We start from the raw sequence: 19,422 nt of genomic DNA on the forward strand, positions 1-19,422 counted from the left end.
AAGACCATCTCTGGAATCTGGCTGCAAGAAAGCCTTGGAATTAAATTTTTTCTCTTTTCAACTGATGTATTTGTTCCTGTGTAGCTCTTAGCAGACAAGTTCTCAAACACTTGCACTCCTGCACAGGCCAGTCCTACCAGATTCATGCTGTAAATGTAGTTGTGTGTGTGTGTGTGTGTGTGTGTGTGTGTGTGTGTGTGTATGTGTATTGGGAGAAGTTGTAGCTTTTCAATGGTCCCTGTTCAATGCTTTCCATCCAATTAATACCACACTTCCTCCCATGGGCACTAGTGACAAGTTACGAGTACACAATGTGGCAACACTCACACTTGATTCTCTAAGTCAGCGACAGTCTGTTCACACTCTCATCTCACTAGCCAAAGCCCTCACACAGCCCACCAACCTTTAAATGGAAAGGGTGAGGTTCAATTAGGAGGGTGCACCCTTGTTGTTCAGCTGGGATGGCTGACCCTCCTCCATGACCATATTTTTCTTCCATGTGCTGAAGATACTGATAAAAATTTCACTTACAATGTCTTCTGGGGGAAAAAAAGCTAGCACAGTTCCCAGAGGCAAAATTCTAATCATGCTTTGCAGTCTTTCTAAGTCTGCTATGATTTGCTGGGCTGGAAACACTGTCTGAGTTTGTATAAAAATTTTGTCTATTATTCTTGCATTTAGGAAGGAAGGAGAGGCCCAAGAGTCCCAGATTTTTCTTTCTGCATTCTTGGTAAGCATTTCCAAAGAAGGACTGAGTTCCTGGATTTCATTAGAATACTGTGTGAGCAGGACCTAAAATCATTGCCTGAACCTGACTGCAAGAAAACCTGGGAATTGTAGTTTCTCTTTTCAATGATACATCTGCTCCTGGGTAAGTCTAGGGACCCATGCCGATGCCCAATTCCCTATACTCCTCAGGTGTCCTATCCCCCTGGATATTTTCTGTGACTTCCACTTTTGTTCTGCTTGAAGTTATTTCTGACTCTTTTGAGTCCTCATTTTGTCTGTATCTGATCCCAACACTCCCTCTTTGTATTGTCAGAGTTTTATGAATACCTTATTCCTCCACCAGGATGTGAGCTTTCTGACACTTTAGGAAGTTGGTTTGATACATCTAAAACTAGAGTAGACTTTATTAAGTATTTCTGAATGGTTCAAAGAATAAATCTCCATGGTTTTCCTAAGAGTCTTTCTGTGGGAAATGCTTAAGATCTCTTAAGTGAAAGATGGTACACAGGTGGATGGTCAGACTATGGAATAGTTTGGATGTGGACAGAGGCCAGTTAGCATCTCATAGGGAGAATGAAAAAACTTATTCTCCCCTAGAGAGATCTTGATGGACAAATTCTCACATCCTAGATCTTAGAACAGAGGGAGCCAAATGGGAGTGGGGATGACTCAGAGAAATGCTAGTCTGCAAACAGGGGCCCACACCCCGCTGTGGTGAGCAGTTCACCTAGATACACGTATACAACAATATATTTTGGTCAGGATTTAACTCTTTGGTACAGAGGTAAGCTTCACGGGGTCAGGGTTGTGGGATGTTTCTGCTTCATTGATGACCTTCATGGTCTAGGCTGATCATGTGGGAGAAAGGGACAGTAGAGTATTTTGTAAATGCAATGGCTACCATGTGTCTTTGCTTTTCATGGGAGATGTGTCCTTGGTTGAGGCTTGGGAACATTGCAAGTCCTCAGGTCCTGCCAGGGGTCAGCAAAGCCATGATAGCTAGAGCCAGGGGAGCACTACCCATGCTAGAATAACTTACAGTTTTCATCCCCCAAACACATACACATTGAGATGAGCCCCAAGCACAACCTCCTCTTTCCAGATGGTAGAAGAAGAAATGTAGAATTCGTATACCCTCTGGATCCTTCTGGGATCTATCTTGAAGACAAGATGGGGAGACAGGAGATAGAGAAGGGCAGGAATGTGGTATGAGCATCATACACTATCACTTGAGACACGAGCATATCCCCCTTTCATATGAACTAAAGGAGACATGATCTACTATTTTATTTTACCTCTGGCTCAACACAAGGTATAGGAAAATGGGTCCTCTGTTGGGTTACTTTGGGGCTGTCTCCTGAGTTCAGATCTCTCTGCCTTTGTCTTCCTCTACTATTGACTCAAGAGAAATGTAAGTTTGATGAAATGAACATCTCCACTCCAGCAAGGCAGGAAACAGGGGCCATTGTAGGTTCATGTAAGCTGGCCACTAGATAGGATCACTAGTCCAGCAGAAGGTGCTGCATTCATGATCTTTCAGTGGATGAGCCACTGTCTTCCAAAGTCGCCACTAGGCATGTTGTGTCAGAACCCAGTGCTATACAATGATGCTCAGTCGCCAAAAGAGTACCAAAGGGTAAATATGTTGTATTAACATGAATCCTAATGACAAACACACTGCAGTTATAAGCACATTGTAGATACACAGAACAGTTGATACAGTCTGAACATAGATACAAAATAAGTTATACTTGCTTTGTCTTCCATCACAGTAGGAGTGTAGCTGACAGCCACTGCATCAGTGGCCATGGAGCAAGCCAGGGGGAGACCGTGAAGGAGAATGGAGGGCACTGAGAATGATGCGAATTTTTGCCAAGGACACCAGAGTCCCTGGAACTCTATAGAGAATAAGGTCCCACTCCTCTCAAGATGGCCTTCCATGAATTAGCATGAAGACCTGTTTTATAAAAGCCTGTGGCTGAATTTGAGCTGGGATGCTTTAGGTTAATGAAGGGGGGGGCGGGGGAAGAAGGGGGCTGAGCAGGAACAGGCACAGACAATATCCAGCAGGCCAGCCCACTCTCCTGATGGCTTGGTTGGACTTTTGTGATGTGAACACGAGGCGCAGGCCAGAAGGCACAGTTTGCTTCTACAAGGTGACAGATGGCCAGATTGATGGCCCAGCAAAGGCTGGCAAGCCTTCTCCCTTTGCCTGGATGCTCTGGGAGGCTGTGTGAGAGGCTGTGTGTTCAGACTGTCCTGTGCTTTGTCACTGAGTAGTAATACTGGGATCTTTCATCTATCACAGAACTGAGGCAGACAGAGGGGTCTCAAATTCTGGATTTGAAGACTTCTTGTGACTCCCAGGAGTTTGGGACGGTACCTACCCCAAACTACTCTGAGTCTTTGGCTCCTCACCTGAAAAATGCAGTAACAGGAGGGAAGCATACTTGCTTAGGGCATTCATGAAGGCCACAGGGATTAAAACATATAAAGTGCCTAACCTGCTCCTGACTCACAGGAATGGCTTGGTATGTATAAAGAAACTGAGTATCCAGAGATACTAGGCCGGGGGACAGGCAATAAACCCATGAACCACAAATGCCCTGTTCAAGAAGATCACAGGGCAGCTTCCTTGTGCTTTCCTAAATTGTTCTTTTCCTCTTCCCATTTGAGAGTCTCTGACACATCTCGGCAGGCAGAATTCAAGGTCCAAGTTTACTGAGGAAGACAGTCTTAGGTTTAGAAAAACACAGAGAACGTAGGCCAGTGTCTTTTCAAGTGTGGGGTACAGTGTCCTGTGGAGGTTTCTCAGTTTGATCATCCTCTCTCAGCTTCTCCTTTCCCTCACAGCTCCCAGCCCCTGAGTAAATTTCTACTTAGGAAGCCACAGAGGAAAAATAAGAGCATAGAAAAATGAAGCGAATTGTCCATTTCACAAAAAGCCTTTCCCATCTGCTCAGAGCCTAGATGTGGAGGCACTGGGGATAGGGTGGGTGGCCATCTGACTTAACTGCCTCGTGTCTTTGGGGGAATGGGAGATGGAGGGAAAGTTTGGACACAGGCCTACGTCCTAAGACAGAGGAGATAAAGCTGCCCTTCTACCAACCCTGGGAATTTGGAGAGGTGCTCAAAGAGAGATGAATCCTTCTCATTCATAGTGTGTGTGTGTGTGTGTGTGTGTGTGTGTGTGTGTGTGTGTGTATATATGTGTGGTCATCATGTCTGTCCTCTCTTCTGACACTGAAGTTACCTGCCCCTCTTACTCAGATACTTTTCTCTTAGATGGAGGGAGGAGGTGGGCAGGCAGCTCATTGGGCAGCTCGTGCCCCTCTAGCTTGACTTTGATAAGGTGGTTGGCCAGGGCAAACTCCTCATCATCCAACATGCCATCCTTGTCAATGTCGGCTAGCTTCCAGATCTTGCCCAGCACGCTGTTGGGCAACTTGGAGCGCACCATCTCCTTTTTGGCATTGGCCCCTGTGATCTTGCCATCCACTGGGGATAAGGTGTAGAAGATCTCATCATACATAGGCTTGTCCCGGGCCACCACCCACTCGGCATCATCAATGCCCTCCCCAGCTCCTTCTCCATAGCCATGCCCAAAGGGGCCTTGCAGAGTTCCCTCAAATGCTCCGCCCTTCACCATCTGGACAGGCCGCTGGGTCTCTTCCTGGCGCACCAGCACCATGAGCTGGGCAATGTCATGAGCCAGCATGTCATCTACCACTTCCAGCAGCTTGCTCTTCAGTGGTTGGAATTTGCTGAAGTCCTGGGCCTGCAGCTGGTCCTGGGAAGAGAAAGGAAAAGGATGAAGCAGATTACAGTGAAAGGAGACACTCTTATCAGAGAAGGTGCCTCCTATCAAAGGTAGAAGCCTTGCCCAATTATCTTCCTAGTGAAAGCAGTTAGGCCAACAGGTTGTGGCAAGGGAGGGGAGCAAGGACTGGGTGGGCTAAGGATAGGTCTTTTATGAAAGAACAGAACAAGAGCTGGGGCCAGGGAACAAAGAAAACTAATGTTGGTTTGTTTATTGACATCTCTTTAAATATTGTTACAAACTGGAACTCAGACATTTCTTCCAAAGTTAGGTTTGTCTGTTAAATGGTGAGCCTTGAAGGTGATGGACCTCTCACATGGAGTCTTGTGGGTCTTGAAATGCTTGAAAAACACACAGTAAAGTGCTTTTGATGCCTCCCTACCTACTGTTCTTGGTGCTCTTGGAGATAGAAAAGTCATACACTAGTCACAGTTAGTGAGAGGGCCAGAGTCACGGGGATGGGAAATAAAGGCAACTAAAACCACAACAAAAGCCAAAGGTCATTCCTAATCTTATAGCTCTCAATCAGGATTCACACTGGAATTGCCTGGCTATCCAAAGACTAGACCCCTATCGAGAATTCAGACCTAGTAGGCACTGGCAGGTATGTAGACTTTATGAAAGCTGTCCCCTTTGCTCTCACATGACCACCCACCCACATCATAAAAGAAAGATTCTCTACTTTGAAAAATCTTTGCAGTCTTGAAAGACCCTCTGTTGCAGGACCTGTCCTGTCCACTGTATTTGCAGTGGAGCTTTGGGATTGGGCAGTAGGAGAGATATGTGGAGCTAGGAGTTGGGAGGAGGAAGGAAGGAGAAAGGAAGAAGGAGAAGGAGGAGGAGAAGCAAGATGGAGGCAGACGTATGTGTCTCTAAGTGTCTCAGGTAGTTATTCATGTCAAAAGGTTAGATATTGGGTTAAGAATTCTAACTGTGTGGGCATCTTGGGTATTGAACATTTGCTAATATATAAATCCATTGGATAATCTTAAGAATTAAGAGTCTTATTTCTACTGGGTACCATGAGGATGACAGATATTGTCTGAGGTTGAGCTGAGCACTATGTGGGTGGCAGAGTTGGCCCAAGAGCCATGCTTAGAGCCAAGGACTCCATGGAGCTGACTGGCAGAGGCAACAGCCATGCCAATGCCTTGAGGGTCCCAGGCTGGTGTTCCTGGCTAGCCAGTGCCATTTAGTGTAAGAACTTACAGCTGGAACATGGCCAGGCCAGGAGCTAGCCGAGCCGCTCGCCCCTTCTAACACCTCCCGCTACAACCCTCAACCTAGAACATCTAATTTTTCCTTGCTTCTAGAACAGTGGTTCTCAACCTTCCTAATGCTGTGACCCTTTAATACAGTTCCTCATATTGTGGTGACCCCCAACCATAAAGTTATTTTTGTTGCTATTCAAAACTATAATTTTGCTACTGTTATGAATCATAAGGTAAATAACTATGTTTTTCAATGGTCTTAGTCAACCCCTGTGAAACCTCAAGGGGGTCACAACCCATAGGTTGAGAACCACTGTTCTAGAAAGCCATAGATGCCAACTGCTGCCCTGGTCTGGCCACAGTAATCTCATTATGTGGGAAAGAGGTCTCTAAACAGAGATGGGCACAGCTGAAGATTTAAAGGCTATTTAGAGCTACAATTCAGAGGCAAGTGCTGGCAGGAAACTTCTCACCTCTCTACAGATGGGCCATGGAGAATGCTGTGGAGAGCGGAGCAAGATTCTAGACTAAGGGCCTTGCAGACAAGATAGTTCAGTTGGTTCCCAGCAGTTGTGTACAAGAACCTCTTGCAGCTCCTGTTTATTGACACCAGGAAGGCTCTGCATGTATCTAGTGCCTAATGACATGGTGGCTTCTTGCTTGGATTCTGAGGACAGTTCCTATGTGAGGCTTATGTGCATGTGTTTCTGGGAAAATGCTACGACCTCAGCGGAGTCTTGTATAAAAGTCAGATGAAAATACTCTCTCTGAGAATGACTTTGGGGAAGAACACATTCCCCCCCCAGCCCCCAAACACACAATCCCAAGTGGTTGCCCTAGGTTTAAGGGCTTACAACATACTCCAAAGATGCTGTGTGCCACAGACTGTTCCCAAGGAGCTCAGAGGTAAACCTAAGCACTTAAGGGTCTATAGCATTATCCTGGAGATGGTGGAGATGTTGAACGTGTAGCCTTCACTAGGTAAGGTCTTCAGTGTCATCAAACACACCTGTGCCCTTGGGGACAACTGGGCTGTTTCTCTCCAGGTCTGGCTATGGCATTTGCTGTGAGTGATCATGTCTTAACGCCACCTCCTTGCCTTCTGACTCTGGCTTCTCCCAGGAGCTCTGTCAGCCCCTTCATTCCCTGGCAGCCAGCTAGTAAGATACTGCCTCCCAACTGTAGGGTTCCTGACCCTCATTACCTGCATCCTCTTCAGGTTGGGGAAGTCCCCAGGGGAGATTTGGTGTTCTCGCTCAATCCGGCCGTAGATCTCAGCCAGGTTGTTCACCAGTTCTTTCTTTTTGGTGTCTTTCCCAAACACCGAGGGCATCTCCTTCTTCAGGGAGCTGATGATATAGGCATGGACCTGGCAAAGAGAGGCAGAGGACAACCTTAGCAAGAGCCTGAACTGGCCCTTCGAGTCCTGCCTCCTGACCCTGCTTCTGAAACCATTTCTTTCATCCCCCACAGTACCAGGCTAGCACGGTGAGAATATGGAGAGGGAAGGTCACAGTGGAGGGGGTGAGAACACTGCTGTTGTAAACACTGAGAATGGCAGCTTCTGAACACTAAGGTATCTGGTACAGTGACAAGGGCTTTCATACTCTGTTCCTCTTCATCCTCCACCAGCCCATTCAGTTTACAAACGTAGAAAACAACACAGAGAAAGTACAACACAGCATAGCCTTCCTGGGGATCACTGAGGTGATCATGGAGCCAAGCTCCAACCTGGGTATCTAATCCAGAGCCAGCAACCATAACTCTCCTAAGGGACCTCAGTTCTTGCAACCGATCTCTACTTTTGAACCTGTCTCCATTGCATTAACTTGCAGCAACCTTACCTTGGCCAGCCGGGCTCTCTTGATGAGATCATTGAGCTTTCGAAGAGCAGCATTCCGGGGTAGACTCTGAATGTCTCTGAACAAGTCTTGCTCTTCAGCTTCAAAGAGCTTCCGGTTGTCAGGAATGAGGAGAGGGTGGGACCAGAAGGAGCCGATGTAGACCCGGATCACCTCTGGTGTGTTCACGATCTTCCCCAGGGACCACATGAGGGCCCCGTATACCCGCATCAGCTGTTGGGTCTCAATCTGGTCGGCCTTGTTCAACACTACTCGCATCTTGTCCTCATGGTTCTTGAGAGCCTTGATGACTTCTGAGAACTCATCAGAGATGTCCAGCTTGTGGGCGTCAAAGAGCAGGATAATTCGGTCCACCCGCTCAGCAAACCATTCGAGGACAGCAGCAAAGTCATACCCTGTGGTGGAGTGACCAGTCAGTGGGAGGAGCTTTGGGTGTGGAAGTATAGTGAAAGGTCCAATGTAAGAACAGAGTCTTAGAAATTGTCTCTGGGTTCACATCCTGGCTTCTCCCATTTGACTGTTTGACCTTGAACGAATTACTGTGGTGTGTGTGTGTGTGTGTGTGTTTTCAGTAGTAGGAATCAAACACAGGGCCTTATGAATGCTATCCAATTGTTCTTCCACTGAGTTATAACCCCAGGCCTCCTCACCATTTTCCATCTATGAAATGATCATTAGGAAGTATCTGGCTTGTAGGATGATGAAGATGCTCAGGAAATGTTAGTAGCATTGCTACTCCCATAAAGGCTGGCCTTTATCCATTCCTCTTATTTATTAAAGTTAGGGGTCAGGAATCCTAATGGGAAAAGAACTCTGGACATTATTTTCATGCTGATATTTTGAGATTGGATCTTACTGTCTTGCAGTATCCCACATTCGCCTTGAGCTTTCTCTATAGGCAAATTTAGCCTTGAACTTGAGATCCTCCTGCCTCAGCCTCCAAAGTGCTGAGGTTCCAGGTGTGGATTATCATGACCCATTTGGATACTTGTTTTGAATTTGGATAAGGACTCAGAAATTCTTCACAAGGTATAAGCAACAAAACAGAAGATGCAGGTTACTGATGCATGTTCAGACTATGCCTATCACTGGTTGGGAAAAAGTCTCAGTTCTTGATACAGACTCAAGTGACTTGCTCTCCTATAGCTCCCGAGATCACTTCCTTCCTCAACTGCTGCAGTCCCACCCAAGTTCCCAACTCCTATTCTGTATGGGAGTCCTTCCTGAGGATGTGACTGGACCTCTGGCACCTGGTTATCCAGAACTGAGCTACTTCAAATCCAGCTTGTTCCAGGAACTCTGGAACTCCTGTTCCACTCAGTGCCTGATCTGGGACTCAGCAACTGCAGATCTGGGAGAGGGAGAAATTATCCTGGTTTGGTTATGCAGTGGTCTCCAAAAGGCTCATATTGGGGGCTTGGTTGTCACCTGGTGGGCTTTTGGGAAGTGAATGGATTATGAGGGCTCTGAGATAACCTCTGAATTAACTCCTTGGTGGATTTGTAATACCAAGGGCATTATTGGGAGACAGAGGCTATTTGGAGGAATGGGTTACTGAGGTGGGTGAGCTGGGGGCAACTTCGGAAAAACAGACTTTTATTCCAAGCCCTTCTTTTTCTGCTTTCTCGTTCCTCAAAGTTTAGCAACGTCACTCTGCCATGCTCCAATACCTTGATGTTCTATTCTTTCCAAAGCCCAGAAACAGAGAAGCCAGGAGACCATGGACCGTGAGACACACCTGACCTTTCCTCTTTTTAAGTTATTAGCCTTAGATGCTTGTTGCAGTGATGAAAAGCCAACCACAGAAGGAGAGGTTATCCCTGGAACTCACCAAATAAACTATGCTGGCAGCCCAGAAAGCCACAGGAATCTACCTGTCTCAGCTTCCTCAGCACCAGAATTATAAGTATAAGGGAACATGAGAGCTTCTAAGTCCAGCTTTTTATTATACAAAAGGGCTGTGGGGCTCAGACTCAGGTCCTCACGTTTGCATGACAAACACGTTACAAACTGAGCGCCATCTCCCTAACAGTGGGTACCCATTACCCTCATATAATTAAGGAATCTCCCCACAGCCAACCTGAACAAACCTGCCTTATGCTTCTCCATCTCTCCTGTACCCAGGGTACACATGGCAGGTACTCCATCAGCATATGCTGCACACAGTTGACATAGAATCCTGTTCTGCCTTTCACATCCAGGAAACACTGAACAGGTCACTCTGGACCTTTAGTTTTCCAGTCTCTAAATTAGAACCCACTCATGCTTGACCACAGGGTTGTGAAGATCAAGTCTAAGATGAGAGGCTGACAAGTCTCTCATTATTTACTAAGGATCTTGGCCAAATGCCCAGCCCCTTCATAAAGAACCCCTCAGTGTGTTCCCAGAGGATGAAGCTTGCTTGGCACATCTGTGTCTCTGTAGGATGGCTGGCCTGGGTAGGTTCCCTGTAGTTTCTGCTTAGTTTATTAACTTCATATGCTGGGCAACAGAATCTCCTTGCTTATCCTTGGTCTCTGCTTCTGGGATGGATGACCTTTGAACTCCCTTTCTTGGTTTACAGTTCTCTGCTTCCAGGCCCAGAGGTGTGAGGACAGACAGTGCAGTAACATGGAGATGAGACAAAAGGAGAGAGAATTGCTGGAGGCTGCTTCCTTTGGGACCCTGGGCCTGCCTATAGGAAGCCTGCTGGGGTCTGCTGACAAATGGATGGCTTCCAGGAACCTTTCGCATGATGCAATAAGCACAGAGGCTTCCTATTAATCCTCCTACTTTTGCAAACTCTGCAAACTCTGGTAAGCTGCTATCAAATGACAAGCAATGAGGAGCCTCCTCTGAGGTGTGTGGTGGGGAAGACTTAGGCTGAAGCCCTGGCTCTGCAAGCTCCTCTGAGGCCCACCCTCCTAGCTCTTGGCTACTCTAGGGCTACCTCAGGGCTTAAGTGACCTCGAGGATGGATCTCAAGTTGCTTCTATAGCCTGGACTTATGTGTATGCCTAGAAATAAAGGCATAGGGAAGGCAAAGACTGGGCATAGTCAGGAGAGGAGCACGAGACTACTTTCTTATTTGTCTGAGACTGGCTGAATGCAGAGCCCACGATGTCGCCATGGAAAGCATACCTGACATTAGGAGGAGAGAGCTCAATCTGAATGAAGACTGCAGAATATGTACAGCCTGACAAAGGTGACTACCAGATGGCCATATCCCTTTATCTCAGAAATGGCTCTGAGACTCTCGGTAACTATGCCTGAATACATGCAATAGCTCATAGTCTCTGAATCATAGATCAGTGGGTGAAGAGACAGAATACAGAAGTGGTTCTTCCTGGATTCTTCTGGGAATGTCTGCTGGTACCTAGGGATCCCGTGGATAGGCCAGTGTCTGGGAAGCCTGTGGGGATCTGTAGCCCCCACCCTCAGGCTCCAAGGGCTGGGAAGAAAGCATTTCTAATTAATGCCAGGCAGGAGGAAATCAATGAGACAAACTCAATAAGGCAGGGCCACTCCTTAATCACCCAGCGCTCCCCTCGCTGTCTGACAGTGCGTCATTCTTTGCATTTTCACTTTCGAAACCAACCTCAGTGGATTCTTCCTGCTCCCCATCACCCAGAGTGAACAGGATGCTTGTGGTGGCCATATAGCACATTTTGTGAAAAATCTGTTACAGTCTAGAGATGTTTTTTAAAAAGAGAGAGATACAGAGGCATGAAGTACCAAGAGTGGGGGAAGGGTTCAGCTGACAATGGGGAGCAATGCAGCAGACTCATCCCAGGCCTCCAGATGGCCCCAGTAAGGCAACATGACCTCTGGAGGGCGTCAGGGCTCAGCTGCTCCTCACCAGTCTCGCCAGCACATGAATGCCCACACATGGGTTTACCAGCTGGTCATCTGAGGAACCACAGGAGCTCTTAAGTGCTCAGGGGTAGCTATAAGGAATGACACACACCCTCAAAGTCTCAAGAGGGAACTTGGAATTGAGAGGCTTGTCCCCTATTCCTTCCTGGTCTTCCCAACAGGTTATGTATGATAACATGTCAAAAGCCAAGAACTGGGACTTGGGAGACCAGGGTTCCCATTCTAACTGTGTCACCTGCCCTGAGCCTGCAGAGTACCTGGACCAAGAGTTTTCATTTGTGTACAGTCTGGGATGAGAGCATGAAGCCCTGAGGTGACTTTTCCAGAGTGGTACTGCGCAGGGATTCAGTCTGAGGCACAGTCGGGAAATGTGGCTTCCAGGTGAAAAAGTATGAAGTCTTCTGGGTCCCTCTGAGCTCCTCATTACTGCATCCGAGCTCCTTTCCAGTAATGAACCAGGGCCAGCCACATCCTGCCCCTTCCAGGAACAGCTTCTTCTGCCTTTCCTGCTTACTCCAGAGCCTTTTCTCTCAGTCCTGAGTGCCAGCCCCAAAATGTCATGCACATGGCTTCTCCACAGCCATACACTGCTGCCCCCACCACTCCCTGAGCCTGGACAGTAGGCTTCCTGAAAGCAAGAATCACATTTTGTTTGGCATTAGCCTGGAGCGAAGGCCCAGCTCTATGCTGTCTGAGTTTTTTCCTGGGAGCCCCGAGGAGTAGCTTCCTTTTCAGGACTGCCAGGGGTTGGGCAGCCTAGAGCAAGGTCTTTGTGCTGACTTGACTCCAATCCTTGTGCTGAGCCACAAGCCCTGAGCCGGCAGTGGTGTGGTGAGGGGACTTAATTTCAGGCTCTGCAAACCCTTCAGCTAGAGCCCTCACACAAGGCTTGGTCAGCAAGAATATCTGAGGAGACCTGGCCCACCTGGGCTTGAGGAAGGTAGGAAGTGCCAAATCTACTGTGGCCAGTCCCAGGGGTGAAGTAAGTCTGGGCAGTCAACTTTAGATCTGTGTATTATATATCTGTGCTGTGTGGGGGTGTCAGGAGGTGTACAGGCATGCATGTGGGGGAGGGGAGAATAGGGGAATATGTATGAAGAATGTGTGAGTAACGGGGTCTGGAGTGGGATGAACTGAGACTTTGGCTTTATGGTAACCATGGAGAAGGGTGGGAGAGACTTGTGTACCTAGGCAACGTACCTGATTTAAGTCCCACCACCATCACCACCACCTGAATCACTAGGGTATCTGATATCCTCCCTGACTCTGGTCTTCTTAGGGTGCTAAAGTCAGCATCACTGGAGGCTGGTGGCTGCCCCACTCAGTTCCTGTTCATTTGGAAGGCTGCTTTTGCCAGCAGCTTCATCAGTCAGGGACTCAGGACCACAGAGAACACCCTGGCATAGTCATTGTTTTGCTCAGAGACAAGAAGAGCCTGGCATCCTATCAGTTTTCAGAGGGAGGGTATGGAAATAAAGCCAGGGACACTAGTGCCCAGTACGTGCAGAACAGCCACTGAGGTTTGCAGACAAAGGCGGGAGAGAATGAAGAGGAGTGGGAGAGGAATGGAGGAAGACAGGTGTCCCTGGAGACAAGGATGCTTTATATATCTGCACAGGCAAAAGCACAAGGCTGATGAATCACATAGCTGACCCTGGAGTCGAGTAACACATAGCTCTGAATAGTAGCTAAGGAGGAAAGAAGGGAGCCCATTGTGATCCAGTCCCAGAACTGTGGACCTTAAAGGAAGGCCCTAAGAGGCATTTCCCTGTGACCTCCAGGGCTCTGTCTGTCTACAACCCAGAACTACAGTGTGGCAATCTTGGACCCCTACAGGCCATTCTCTCCAGACCTGCTTGCAAGCCAGGCTGTGCTGGCCTAGCAGGTGCATGAGATGTACTTTCCCCTCCCCCCCCCCCCCAGCCTGAGGTGTGACTTCCCCTGGTGTTCCTGAGCAAGCTGCATAACCTGTGAGCCTATAAATCCCTTTAGGCCTAGACTCAGACCCAGGGTGAGTGCAGACTGACTGGTCCTCACTCCATCAGAGCCCAGAGTCCCAGGCTTCCTGGACCCTGTCACAAGTCACCAATTACAGGAACTGGAAATCTGTGAGGAGGAATCTGTGAGCATGGGAGTTGCCCTCTCAATTCAAATGCTTCCTTCCTCTCTGCTTCCCAGGTTTTACCTCCCAGGACAGAGGGAGTTTTTACTCAGACACTTCGTGGTACTCTACTTCCAACACTGCTTTAGAATGGGGGGGCTCTAGGAAGGCCTGCCTGGGGCTCATCTAGAGAAGGTTATTTCCCAGCGGGCCTCGCCAGCACCCTCTCTGACTGTTTGTGCTCACACACAGCCATTGTGTGACCCCAAAGATCTGAACAGAGGAAGCAGGGCAGCTCAAAGAGGGGTGAGAGAAAAGCCCAGAGCCTTCCCTGGGCCAAAGGCCTGCACTGCTAACCTTCAAGGGTCTAGATCCACGGGTCATATAGGCAGTTACTCCATGTCTGAGGACACTGAGGTGTGGGAGTGAGTGGGTGTTGACCTGTACAGGCCATGCCCTTGGGCCCTGCTGTGATGATAAGATAGATGGATAATCCTTTGTCAGTTAGGAGTCATGAAGCACAGGAGGTGAAGCACATGCTACAGGGAGTGTGTGTCACCCGAGGTCAACACTCAAGAGAGCCCTGGCCACTTCCCAGAGAAAATAGCTAGTCCGAGGCTGACCCTTCCCGGAGGCTGACTTCTGAGTGCTAATTTGGCCCCAGTCCAGGCTGCCAGTATCATGTTTGGGGAAAGTTCATCTTGTCTAATTTTGTTGCTAAAGATACAAAGCATAGCACAGAAAGGACAGGGCAGCTGGATGCTGGGGCACGGATTTGTAAACTCAGTACTTAAGAGGGAGAGGCAGGAAGACCAGCAGTTCAAGGCCAGCCCCGGCTACATAAGACTCTGTCTCCAAAATCTGAAATCTAAATAAAGCTGAAAGGACAATGGGCTACTCAGAGGCACATGGCAGCTAAGGCAGAAGAAGCCAGGAGTGGGAGGCTAGAAGGGTAGATTCCACCAGGAATGCCACTTACCTCGGCTGATCCTCTGCTTCTCACCAGAGAGGATCCCCGGTGTGTCAATGACACTGATACTTTCTAGCACAGCGTTGGGCAGCTGGGCACACACAAACCTGCACAGATGGTGAGAAGAAAGCTGTGGTAGGCCACTGAGACATCACCGGTTCAGCCTCAAGGGTTCAATCATCTGACTTTCCCATGGGCTACAGGGTCCCAAGCCCCATGTTGTGGGCCTGCTAAGTATGATAGCTGACCCTGGGAGTGAGTTATGGTTTCCTTGCCACCTGCTACATTCTGTTTTGGAGTGCTTTGTATCCACGGTACTTAGTAAAATGTTGGCTGGCCACTAGGGCTACTACATAGTGATATCCCATCCCCCATGTTTGTCCAAAGCCGTGGCTTAATGCTTGTGTCCCCAAGTCATTAATGATCCCTGGCCAGCCTGGGAAAGCTTTACTTAGCTCGGGCAGCTCCTGATGATCAATCAGAACTCTACCTCCCTCCGCTGCACAGTGTTCTCAAATCTCTAGGTCTACATATAGTTAGCACATGGGAAGCCCTCTCTGACTTGATGCTTGGTAGACATCCCCGTGTATCTTGCATGTGTTGTTATCTGCAAGCCTACATGAGACAAAGCTGAAAGCGACTGCAATATACCTGGAAATCTGGGTTTTTTTGTTTGTTTGTTTTTGTTTTTTTCAGGAATTCCCAAGGTGATCCCGAGGCAGCCTGGGCTCATACTCTGAACCCCTAGTGTCAAGATCCTCATGAAATATCATTTTTTATCCTTGCCCCTGGTGGAGGCAAAGATGCTATCTGTACAGCAATGAAAAACCAGGGTACAGAGGGGCCAGCACCTCAAAGTCAGAGAAGAGTTTGTTAGAATCCAGAATGCAGAAAGATGGCTTTGAGGGAGGGCTTCCTCAGGGAGGCAGCATTGAGGCTGGCCTTGAGAGATGGGCTATGCCTCCCAGGAGTGTGTTATCTGGACATCTAAAGGGCTACCTTGGCCAGACAGTGCTCTAGGATGACTGTCCAGCCCTACTCAGAAGGAACAGGGATGTGTGCTGACAATGTGTAAAACAGATTCTCCTTGGCACAGGAAGGTAACCAGGAATCTATGGCCAGCACCAGAAAGATGAGTGGTCACCACTGGCAGGCCCCAGGTGGCCCTATCAGTCACTGTCTTAGTGGTGAGTGCACAGTACCAGCTCCTCCCTGTGCTCCAGTTAGAGAGCCCTACACTGAGCGGCTTTCTTTCATCTCTCTCTGCTTGTGTTCTTTCTCTTCAGTTTCCTCTTCCTGAAATGCTCTTTGTTCACCCTTCCAGGGTCATTCCACCCATTACTTTGTGCCCACGTCAAATGCCAGCTTTTCCACCCAGCCCCTGGGGACTACTCTCCCCTACTGGGAGGCATCTTCCAGCAGGTGCCTGTGGACTAGACTCACTCCTCTTGCTGAGCTCACCCAAGCTGCTGCCTCCAAGGCCTGGAGTGCCCTGCAATAAAACATGCACTCCACCCTTTGGCACTGGCATTGTGCCTAGGGGTTGGGGCAGCCCTTAAGACAGCTAACCTGTTTTCTTCCCTCCAACCTTGCTTCTCCAGAGCAGCACCATTCAGGTCCCTGTAGTTACCAATCCTGAAGCAGGACCTCACCTGGGTTTGCTTCCCCAGGCTAAACACTTTACTCACCAAAAGCACAGATTAAAAGAGAGAAGGCGGGCACTTTAGAGGCACTGCTTCCTGTGTACTTCCCCTCAACCCCACAAAACAGCTTCACACACATGCTCGTTAGAAATCGCTTTCAGAACCTTTTAGTCTATATTCTATGGTTTAAAAAATGAAAACACTATAATGACACAGACACTGAGACAGTGCCTTCCTTCATCCTTCTCCCCCTCAATTCCAACTGAGAAATTCACACAAGTACAGCTACCTGCTCTCTATATGCCTTTTCCTCTCTCAGGTTCCTTTACACATTTGCAGGAAGAGAGCAACACCCACAGTTTTTGCAGCTTGCATTTTGTCATCTTATAGATGAAGACAGCAATCCTGAAGGAGCTTGTGCATTGTTACACAGACTTCACCACACACACACACACACACACACACACACACACACACACACACACACTCCAAGGGTTTCAAAAAGTCTAATCATAGAGTTAGTGGGACCTGCTGGGTTTGGTTAATGACATAAAAAAGGCACTCCTCTGTCAGGAATGTGCTGGCTACTATGGTAATTACACAAATCTGTTATCATAACTGACCATATGCCATTACATATAGATACTACTATCATTGTAAGCAGTTATCCTGAAGGGGGGCTAACCACTAGCCTTGCCCTCTATCTCTTTTGATGACTGACTCTGTGTACCCCCGGCTTTTCTCCCCCCTTACCTGGAAGCCAGCTCCTCTTTGACTCAGAAGAATGAGGCAGCTTAGCTGACTCACAGTCACTACTGCAAACCGAGGCATACAAAATGGAGTGTGTCGTGCCTCCCAGCCCAGATGCCTCAGTCACACCTCCTGACTCATCCTTTTACATCATGTTCCCTCAACACACAACTATTTTGTGTTTAGTATCCCATGTGCCTCTCTTCGACTTTATCTGGATCTGCCCTTCCTCACTCAGCTCCAGGCAGTAGGAACTCGTGCTCTCAAAGACCCCAACCCAACGCACCTCAGTACTGACCACCTCCATTCATGTTTGCTGATTCAACCTTCTTTTCTAGGAAGCCACGGCTACCTCCTGAGGTTCCCTCACCACCAGACTAACTCCCCAGTGATTTTTCTTGTCCCCCTGGCCCTGTTTTGGAAACATGTCCTGCCAGTTGGCATTCCACACGGTTTACCAGGCCACCTGTCCCTTCTTGTCTCAGAGTATTACGAGTTGCCTATCACTACAGGAAAGTTTACAGGACAGAAGACACTGAAAATGTCTCTGAATAATAAGCCTCAATTTCTAAAGATGAATATGGCACCATTTCTCTCACTGTATAATTAGGGAATCAGTTTAAAGATTTTTTTAAATTTAAATATGTGTTGATATGTGTGTCTATGCTGGGGTAAGTGTACATGAATACAATGTCTATGGAGGGCAGAAGGCAGTGCTGGATCCCTTCCAGTGAGCAGCCAGAGGTTGGTGCTATGAAGAGAACTCAGGTCCTCTGCTCTTAACTGCTGAGCCATCTCTCCAGCCCAGGAATCAAATTTAAAAACATAAAAGTGAAAAGTCCACACAGTAACTAACCATTCTACCACAATCTAACATTTCTGTTAGTTACCATGCACGAGGCATGAAGTGTTCAGCGTCCTGCTCACCTCTGCACCGGCTCCTCAGAGATATCATCACTACTCTAGATTAAACCCAAGCAAAGTGAGACACAGAGAAGGGTGGAAACTCGTCCAAGAGCCACAGTTCAAAGTGGGATCTGGTTCCAGGATCATCTGAAGCCAAACCTCATAGTCTCTACTTTCATTTGAAATATCTCCAGTGAGAAAAAGTAGCCTTGAAATTGAGTGCAATGTCTGTGTAAATTAAATTAATCATATTAATAAGTACATCCAGGGAACCTGTCCGAATTCCAGTTGAGTACAGTTTAATATGAAGGCCAGATTGGCTTGCCCAGCACTCTCTAGAGCAGTGGCTCTCAACCTGTGGGTCCTGATCACCTTGGGGGTCAAACCACCCTTTCACAGGGGTCAGCTAAGACCATCAGACTACATACAAATATTCGTGTTACAATTCATAACAGTAGCACAATTACAGTAATGAAGTAACAACAAAAATAATTTTATGGTTTCAGTCAGCACACCATGAAGGAACTGTCTTAAAGGGTCGCAGCATCAGGAAGGTTGAGAAGCAGTGCTCTGGGCTTTCCCCACTCAAAGCCTCATGATGACCTTGGTATTTTCAGGCTTTAATTTTTCTTAGGAGAAGGGAGGTGACCTTTCAAGGTCACACAGGAGCTTAAGAGGACTACTGCTCAAACTCAAGGCCTCTTCTTTAAGTCCAATATTCTTTCTAAGTAGAACACTCAGGAACAAGAAGGAACCTTCTATTGCCCCCTTCTGCTTGGACAAATAATCCCAGGCATGGTGTAAGCAAATGCTGGGAAGCATGTAACTTTCCTCTAATGCTTTTATTTGGGTAGGGCAGGATAGGTCCATCTGATCCAGGACTGTCAAATCCTTCCTTGGTCCTTAATCAGGTGGTATCAGCCCAGCATTTACTGCTGTCAAGTCCCACACCATGATGGCTGTCTCAGTTACACTCAGGCACCAGTCAAGAAACTGGTACAGAAAAGACAGAATCTCCCGGGACTACAATCCTCTCCTTTTACCCCCTGTGCCCCCAAAAGAAGCAAAGAGACCACTCAGCAGTGCACCCCTACCCCACCCCGACTCACCTGTTGAGGAAGGCATTGCCGAAGGCATTGAGCTTTCTGAAGGGTTTCTTTGGATCCACCACCAGGGCGTTCCCAGGGATGATCCCCTCCACATCTCCCTGCATCACTGCTATGAAGGAATCAGTGGTTGGCTCAGGTCCAATCCTCATGCCTGGAAAATCCTGTTCCAGCAGGTACCTGCAGGAAGGAGTGCAGTCATGTAGGTATGGTGCTCGTAGAGGGTCCGTTTGTCTACTACACAGTTGGTCATACATGGGTCATGGGAGAAGTAAGCTCCAGAGCAACCACTGAGCAGAGGAAGTAGGATTTTAGCTGAACTTCACATACTCTGTTTTCTTGGCCCTCTCCCTGCCCCGACTCAGGAGGGGGTGAACGAAAGAAAGGTTTGGGCCTTGAAGTAACCCATGGTCTGAAGATGATTCCTAACTCCAGTAGGACCTGCAGACTTTACAAATCAAAGCAACCA

At 47.9% G+C, this 19,422-nt stretch overlaps 1 protein-coding gene across 1 annotated transcript in view; it reads right to left on the reverse strand.

Annotated features, from left to right (window-relative positions):
• Window positions 1-2,356: 2,356 nt before the first annotated feature.
• The window catches only part of Ehd3 (EH domain containing 3), a 28,015-nt gene continuing 10,949 nt past the window's right edge, over window positions 2,357-19,422 (reverse strand). Inside the window, exons 2-6 of the mRNA XM_034514217.2 lie at window positions 18,957-19,133; window positions 14,558-14,655; window positions 7,605-8,017; window positions 6,965-7,129; window positions 2,357-4,519 (exon numbers count right to left, since the gene is read on the reverse strand). Of these exons, the coding sequence (XP_034370108.1) occupies window positions 3,992-4,519; window positions 6,965-7,129; window positions 7,605-8,017; window positions 14,558-14,655; window positions 18,957-19,133 (1,381 nt within the window). The 3' untranslated portion in view covers window positions 2,357-3,991. The remainder of the gene's footprint in view (window positions 4,520-6,964; window positions 7,130-7,604; window positions 8,018-14,557; window positions 14,656-18,956; window positions 19,134-19,422) is intronic.

This window comes from Arvicanthis niloticus, chromosome 11, assembly GCF_011762505.2.
Source record: "Arvicanthis niloticus isolate mArvNil1 chromosome 11, mArvNil1.pat.X, whole genome shotgun sequence".
Taxonomy (NCBI): Eukaryota; Metazoa; Chordata; class Mammalia; order Rodentia; family Muridae; genus Arvicanthis; species Arvicanthis niloticus.